This window comes from Panthera uncia, assembly GCF_023721935.1.
Source record: "Panthera uncia isolate 11264 chromosome B2 unlocalized genomic scaffold, Puncia_PCG_1.0 HiC_scaffold_24, whole genome shotgun sequence".
In the NCBI taxonomy this organism is placed as follows: domain Eukaryota; kingdom Metazoa; phylum Chordata; class Mammalia; order Carnivora; family Felidae; genus Panthera; species Panthera uncia.
The window spans coordinates 9,343,167-9,351,158 of NW_026057580.1; the positions used below are offsets into that span (position 1 = coordinate 9,343,167).

General features: G+C 43.9%; 1 protein-coding gene across 3 annotated transcripts; it reads left to right on the forward strand.

Annotated features, from left to right (window-relative positions):
* The first annotated feature begins 437 nt into the window (after nt 1-437).
* LOC125938395 (HLA class II histocompatibility antigen, DO beta chain-like) lies at nt 438-7,292 on the forward strand. 3 transcript variants are annotated; one of them, XM_049653490.1, is made up of 6 exons: nt 438-691; nt 3,893-4,162; nt 4,625-4,906; nt 5,380-5,490; nt 5,743-5,774; nt 5,949-7,292. In XM_049653490.1, exons 1-6 carry the CDS (start codon nt 565-567, stop codon nt 5,973-5,975), a joined length of 849 nt encoding a protein of 282 aa, XP_049509447.1. In that variant the 5' UTR covers nt 438-564; the 3' UTR covers nt 5,976-7,292. The 3 variants fall into 3 exon arrangements, with proteins under 3 accessions (XP_049509447.1, XP_049509446.1, XP_049509448.1); XM_049653489.1 differs by having other exon boundaries at nt 5,743-7,292; XM_049653491.1 differs by having other exon boundaries at nt 4,703-4,906; nt 5,743-7,292.
* The last annotated feature ends 700 nt before the right edge of the window (nt 7,293-7,992 follow it).

The following is a 7,992-nucleotide window of genomic DNA, read 5'->3' on the forward strand; positions in this document are numbered from 1 at the left end:
TTATTCTTTTAAGAATCCTCTCTTCATTTTACTTTTTGTGGCCCTCTCTTGGTTTATGAGAAATCATTCTCTCCAGGTGATTCTCAATCTCTTCTGTTTCTTCTCTGATAATCACTTCATTAACTCCTCTTAGGGCAAATGCTTCAGAATGCTGTCTACTTTCTGCTTTATTTGCACACTCCATTGACAACGTCAACCACACCACAGGAGGAAGAGACTCATTGGTTAGAAGATAACAGAATGCATAATAAACAATCCGTGTAGTTCTTCTAGGATCACGTATTATATACACTATTTAAAAAAGTTTTTTTTTTTCCACAGCCCATTTTCCACATACCTTAAACTACTGCCAGTGATTAAGCAGGTAACCGATTCTTGAGTGGTATAACACAACTTTACGGAAGTAGTCTACCTAGCATCTGATGATGCAAAACTCTTCTATCGTAATTGGTTATCAGTGTGAAGAGTTTCCAATCCTGAGGTGGGCAGGAAAGTATTCATACTCTTAATAAATATTTTTTTGACTGAGTTTTGCGGGGGGTATGCCCCATTCTGAAGAAGTTGATGATTTTACTGTCTCACTTATTTTTTCCTTCCAGAATGCGTTCTGGGTGGGTTTCCTGGATGGTGGTTCTGCAAGTGAGTGTAATCAGGCTGGATTCCTCCATGACTCAAGGCAGAGACTCTCCAGGTAAGAACAGAGCAATTTTTTTTCCAGGTGTGCATGCAAGAATTGGCATGGGGGAGGAATGCCTTTCCCTGTGGGTCCAGGCTGCAGACCAGACTAGAATTGGCTTCTGGCTTCAAAGTGTTCTTTCCTTTAGGAGAAAAATAAGGCTCTCTCTTTACCACACACAATGTGGGAAAAGGGACTTCCTGTACCAGAGCCGCAGATTCAAGGAGTAGGGTAACAGGAAGAAGGGAAACATTTTGTCTTGCTTAGGGCCCTTATTGTGTCAATGTCTGTCTCAAGAACTGTATAAACTGGAGGCAGTCTGAAAATAGCTGCCAGTTGTTTAGACAGGAGATTGCTCTGATGATTGTGACTGTTTTTATATTTATCCAATTGAGATACACGTGGACAAAAGAACTTGGAAACAAAGTTTCTTCTTTTGGCATTTATTAACCCCAGTTTTGACAAATAAGAGAAGTTGAATGCATTATCCTCAGACTGTCCCCAGGCTACTAAGTACATGTATTTATTGCTGTTATTTTTCTAGCTGAGGAGATAGGCTATACAAACATGAGGCGATATTGCACCCTGAAGACATATTTATCAGCAGAAAACAGGATGTGATGTGCTAAAAACAGAACCTGTTTGAATGTCAGTTTCATTAACGCAAAAGAGGAACCAACCTGGGAGGGTGCGGTGGGTGGAAGATCTTTGTTCTTCAAGAATAGAAACCTCTCTGAGCTCATAATGTCCATTAAACAACACAGATGAAGAAAAAGTCAGTGCAGATCTTAAATCTGACACAAATCTGACTAAAAAATTATTTTCTTTTTCTGATTTAAACTGTAAGAAGGAAGAGCATTGGAGGTTAGAGCATCTAAGAGATGAGTATGGCTGGCCCAGGAAGGATTCTGCCGTCCTTACGCTCCACTCAGTAGCTCGCAGAGGAGAAGCTGAGAAATGAGAGCAAATTTACAACTGGAGATCAGTAACTACTATCCTTCAAGCCTTAACTCATGCTGTTTCTTCAGGGAGGTCTTTTCTGGCCAACCTGCATTATTAACCCATTTGAATTTCCTTTTTTTTTATTGTTGTTCTCAAGTCCACAGAATTGCGTTAATCTTACCCAAAGAGTTCACAGCACTTTGTTATCATTTGTCTGTGCAAGGACTCTCTCCTCTTTCCTTGTCTCCATTTTCACACCCTCCTTTCCTTAGAGAGCCATTCTAACGTGTCTTTAACTATGGGGTGGTCTTTAAGAATATTTAGCATTGCTTTTCACGTGTATTTAAAAATCTTAATAAATGTCATTGTGCATTAAATCACATTCTGTTTCTTTTCTGTCTTAACACTATGCTTTTGAGCTCTCCTTCAGTGTGATTATCAAAGGAAAGCAGGTCAGGGAGGGTAAGTGGTTCTATGTAAAACTATCGGATATAGAACTAGAACTCAAGTCAACTGAAACATAACCCAGGGCCATTTACCAATTTGTTGTTTAAAATTTTTCAAATTTTCAAATCTACGAAGTGTCTTAATCCATTTTGGTGACTGCAACAAAATACCACAGCCTGGGTGACTTATAAACAACAGAAATTTATTTCTCAGAGTTCTGGAGTCTGGGGAGTCTAAGATCAGGTGTCAGTATGGCTGTGTACTTTTTTATTTATTTATTATTTATTTTTAATTTTTTGCTTACTTATTTTGAGAGAGAGAGAGAGAGAGAGAGAGAGAGAGAGAGAGAAAGAGAGAGATGAACAGGAGAGGGGCAGAGAGAGAGGGAGACAGAATCCGAAACAGGCTCCAGGCTCTGAGCTGCCAGCACAGAGCCTGATGAGGGACTCGAACTCACAAACCATGAGATCATGACCTGAGCTGAAGTCAGACACCTCTCGACTGAGCCACCCAGATGCCCCAGTATGGCTGTGTTCTGATGAAGACTCTCTTCCTGGTTCACAGCTGGCACCTTATCCCTGTGTTCTCACGTGGTAGAAGGGGCTTGAGATCTCTCTGGAGCCTCCATTATAAGGGCTGATCCTATTCATGAGAAAGGGCTCCACCCTTATGACCCAAACACCTCCCAAAGGCACCTCCTACTGATAATACCACCTTTGGGGGTCAGGATATCAACATAAGAATTTGGGGGCAGGGGCATAAACACTCAGACCATAGCACACTGTGTGTTCAACAAATAAGAATGATCCTTTTTCTTACCTGTGAGGACAGATTACATAATTTTTGAATGTGAAATTACATTGAAGAATAGCAGAGTAGACAGTGTATGAAACAATATGTAGCTCAAGGTAATCACTATTGATATCAGTAAGGTGCTCTGAAAGTAGAAAATTATAACAGACCATGGAATTAGATTTTTTTATTCCACCTTTAATGGCAGTATTTCATGTGAAAATCCCCAAAGACGCTTAAGCTAATTGTATATTTTCTATCACCATGTTGTTGTAGCTACTGGTATGGTAGGTATAGTGCCAACGATACTGATAGCAATATTAATCTTCGAGCCATGGGTTAGTATTATTTTACTTAACACCAACAAAGGTAATTAAATCATTACCTTATTAGAGCCAACAGAGGGGTGAAGTCTAAGTAAAAGTGCAAGGGGAAAGGTCCAAAAGGAAATTCTTGGAGAAAACCCATAGTGAGTGAAAAGTGGAAGGGGTTGATTTGACATCAAACGTGTACCGTGTCTGAATTTCTTTGCCCACCTCCATCACTCCTTCACTCTGCTCCAGAGGGAATGTATCGAATGAACCCACCATGGGCAAGAGTGCTGTTGAATTACTCCACATGGGGATGGATCTTTTTGACTTGATAACAAAGGGAGTTAAAGTCTTGGGCTTCTGAAAGCTTGGCTTGGAGAAACCAAGCACAATGTCATCAGAACACAAATAGTCAATAAATGTTTGTGGAATGAATGTTTATGTCTCTTGGGACTCTCTTTTCGGCTTGCCTTTTGGGGATTACACATCTTCCATTTGGCTGGCCCTGTAGGATGGGTCTCAGACTGCTTTCCACGATGGATGTCTCTTTGCTAAAAGGAACCAGATGTGGCCCAGGGGAGAAGAGGCCACTTTGACCTATTTACTGAGGTCAAAAGCCTCTTCTCAAATCCGTGTGTTCTGGCATAATTTACCACGTATGGGTTCCTAAAAGTGAGGGTTGGTTTTTTGTCTATTTTTTTTTTTTTTTTTTTTGGATTTCCAGAAGATTTTGTGATTCAGGCAAAGGCTGACTGTTACTTCACCAATGGGACAGAGAAGGTGCAGTTTGTGGTGAGATTCATTTTTAACTTGGAAGAGTATGCACGTTTCGACAGCGATGTGGGAATGTTTGTGGCATTGACAGAGCTGGGGAAGCCTGATGCTGAGCTGTGGAACAATCGGCCAGATATATTGGAGAGGAGTAAAGCTTCTGTGGATGCACTCTGCAGACATAACTACAAGCTGGGTGCACCCTTCACTGTGGGGAGAAAAGGTGAGGTGGAAGGTGAGGTCTTGTGAGGTTCAGGAATCTCCTACATGTGAATGTGACCATGGGCTTTACTTCCTCATGATGGGCAATTTCTTGCTTCAGGATAAATGGCTTGTAAGCAGGGGAGTCTGTATATGTTCTGTCCCTAGTTGTGATTCATTAATTATCTTTACAGGTCAGGTCACTGTGGTCTTGGTCCCAGACCCCCCAAATTCTCAAAGACTTTAAGGACTAGTGGGCTCTCAAATAAAGGGGGTAATTGTGGGAGTATCTGATAAGGCCTAACTCATCCTTGGGGCATTGACATACCCAGTTTCTGAATCTTGGGGGCAGAGATTTCCCCACATTTCCAGTTTCCACCTGGGTGATGTGAGAAGATTAGGGGAAGAGATTGTCTTTCAAGGAACCCTTGTCCTGGCTTAGTGGTTTTCCTTCACAATGTCTCATTTTTTCCTCTTTTCCCAGTGCAACCAGAGGTGGCGGTGTATCCAGAGAGGACCCCATCCCTGCAACACCACAATCTGCTGCTTTGCTCTGTGACAGGTTTCTATCCAGGGGACATCAAGATCATGTGGTTCCGGAATGGGCAGCAGGAGAGAGTAGGGGTCATGTCCACTGGCCTTATCAGGAATGGAGACTGGACCTTTCAGACAATGGTGATGCTGGAAATGACTCCTGAACTTGGAGATGTCTACACCTGCCTTGTTAATCATCCCAGCCTGCTGAGCCCTATTTCTGTGGAGTGGAGTGAGAATCAGCTTCTTGTACTCTTTGGGCCTGACTCAGGTTGATGCTGACTCAGCACACGGCCTGTGTTATCTCTGCATTCATCTTGGTCCCGATAGTCATTCTTCTTTCCCCTGATCTGAGGGGTCATGGAATTCGGGTCCTTGGGTTAGGGTGGGAGAAGACACGACAGATATCTATCCTTGTATCTGCCAAGAAATAAGGAGGTCTAATCACCTCATCACTTATTTCCAACTTTGGGAACAAGTATACTCTAATAATTTGTCTTAGTATTTTAGGGGGCATTCTTACGGGCTGCAAGATTCAGTAACAGAAACTCCATGGGTGCAAACCTTGGCTTCAAAGAACCATATCTAAATGTATTTCTTCTCTAGATAGCATTTGATCTGGTATCCAGAATGGACTCTGAGATTTCAGGAAGGCACGCCAAACATTGGGAGCTTTTTACTAATTTTCAGACCTGTTTCCCATAGGAGCTCAGTCTGCATATTCTTGGAGAAAGATGCTAAGTGGAATTGCAGCCTTCCTTCTTGGGCTGATCTTCCTTCTGGTGGGGACTGTCATCTGCCTCAGGGCTCAGAAAGGTAATGAGCCTCTCAGGAGTCCCCTGTCACCTGCCCTGTGGCTTCTCCCACTTCCCCTAACTTCAAAGATGTGAGGCAGGGAAAGCTGATTGTACTTCTCAGAGGTCACCATGATAGTCTTTTCTGAATTCAGAAACATTTCAGGGGGTCAGCAGAGCTGGAGTATTGATATTTCAGTTCGTCCCTATCTGTCAGGATAATCACACATTTGGTCCTAACTAGAGGCATTCTATTTCTTTCCTCTCATTCCAGGGTATGTGGAGACGCAGTTGTCTGGTGATGAGGTAATGTCTTCTTCCTTGTCTTTGGGTGGCCAATTGTTGTCCCTGTGCTTTGGCCAGAGGGAGAGGTCTTGGGGATAGGGTGTGAGGGTGGCTTTGGCTGGGTGGCACTGGGTGCTGAGTCTCTGGAATGGGAGGGTGGAGTCCCTCCTCAGACTTTGATCACTATTCCTGCAGGTCTCAAGAGCAGTTCCCTCACCATAGCCACGCTAAGGTCCCAATCAGAGCTTCTTGCCCTGGAGGCTGAAATAGTACCGAATGACTTGAGTTCAAATGACTAAGTAAAGGACTCTCATGAGGTCCATGTTCTGGAGCTACTTCCTTGAGTCCTTGGAGGAGTCCTGACTTGATTCTAGAGTTCTGTTTTCTGAGATCATCTCTCACTCGTCTGCCCTTCTTCCTCCTCCTTGCCTGTGCCATTAGTCCCCATTTCCAAGGATAGTGTGCAGAAATTCCCACCAAAGCTGACTCCCACCAGCCCCAACCTGCATACCTCCTATGGTCCAGCCCTAACCTTGTGAGTTATCCTCATGTCTTTCTGTTTCCAACTGCACTCTCCACTGTGTCCAGAAGACAAATGCTCAGAGGCACTGTTTCCTTTTCACCGTTTTTTATGACCTTTTTTATTGTAAAATAAACCTGAGGAACAGATAACCATACAAAATGTAGAATTTAATGAATTATTTAAGGCAAAACTCCTGTAATCACCACTCAGGCCAAGAAATAGAACTTTACCAGTCAGAGCAGGAGTCTCCCTGTGCCATAGGCCAATCAATCCCCTCTCCCTCCTCTCAAAAGTAATTATATTCTGGGAGGCCTGGGTGGCTCAGTCAGTTAAGTGTCAGGCTCTTGATTTCGGCTTGGGTCATGATCTCACGGTTCATGAGATTGAGCCCTGCATTGGGCTCTGTGCTGACAGTGCAGAGCTTGCTTGGGATTCTCTCTCCCTCTCTGTGCTCCTCCCCTGCTTGTGCTCTCTCTCTTTCTCTCTCAAAATAAATAAACTTTAGAAAAAAGTAATTGCATTCTGTTAATCACTTTTTAAATTTTTTTTAACGTTTATTTATTTTTGAGAGAAAGGGAGAAACAGAGTGTGAGCAGGGAAAGGGCAGAGAGGGAGGGAGACACAGAATCTGAAGCAGGCTTCAGGCTCTATGCTGTCAGCACAGAGCCTGATGCAGGGCTCAAACCCAGGAATCAGGAACCATAAGATCATGACCTGAGCTGAAGTCAGACACTTAACCGACTGAGCCACCTAGGTGCTCCTTAAATATTTTAAAAAAATGTTTATTTATTTTTGAGAGAGAGAGAGCACAAGCAGGGGAGGGGCAGAGAGAGAGAGAGAGAGAGAGAGACAGAGCGAGATTGAGAGGTAGACACAGAATCTGAAGCAGGCTCCAGGCTCCGAGCCATCAGCCCAGAGCCTGACGCGGGGCTCGAACCCACGGACCGCGAGATCGTGACCTGGCTGAAGTCGGACGCCTAACCGACTGCGCCACCCAGGCGCCCCAACATTTATTTATTTTTGAGAGAGAGACAGAGTGTAATCTGGGGAGGGGGGGAGAGAGAGAGAGAGAGAGAGAGAGAGAGAGAGAGAATCTGAAGCAAGCTCCAGGTTCTGAGCTGTCAGCACAGAGCCTGACATGGGGCTCGAGCCCACAAATTGCGAGATCATGACCTGAGCCAAAGTCAGACGCTTAACCAACTGAGCCACCCAGGTGCCCCATCTCCTTGAGTTTTAGAAGGAGGCATACTTCAGAATGTTTATCCACTCCCCAGAGCGCTCTCTTCTGTTGTTTTTGCATAATGCTAAAAAATATGGCAGCTTGCTTGGGAGAGTTCCAGACTCTGTTTTTGTCCCTCACTTTGAGCTTCTTTTTCTTCATTTCCTTATTTCTGTCTGGCTCAATTTTGGTTCCACTACTCGCAGTGTTTTCCTCAGTGTAAGGCTCTGCCCTGGAAAAGTTCCTGGATGGTCAGTTTAGATAATTCTTAGGGGTGAGACTGCTCCACCCCCTTCTAACCTTACTTTGTGTTCAACTGCTGCTGTGGGATTGGGAAAGTCCTGCCTAGTTTCATCTGCTGCTCTTGTACTGGTCTGCTGTGTTTTTCAATGAGTATCTGTCGACTGTTTGGGATTTATCATATTCTCAGACATGTCAAGTGCCTGGGTGCTTCTCCCAATATTCTCTACCACAGACACTTATTCCAGGGATATCTC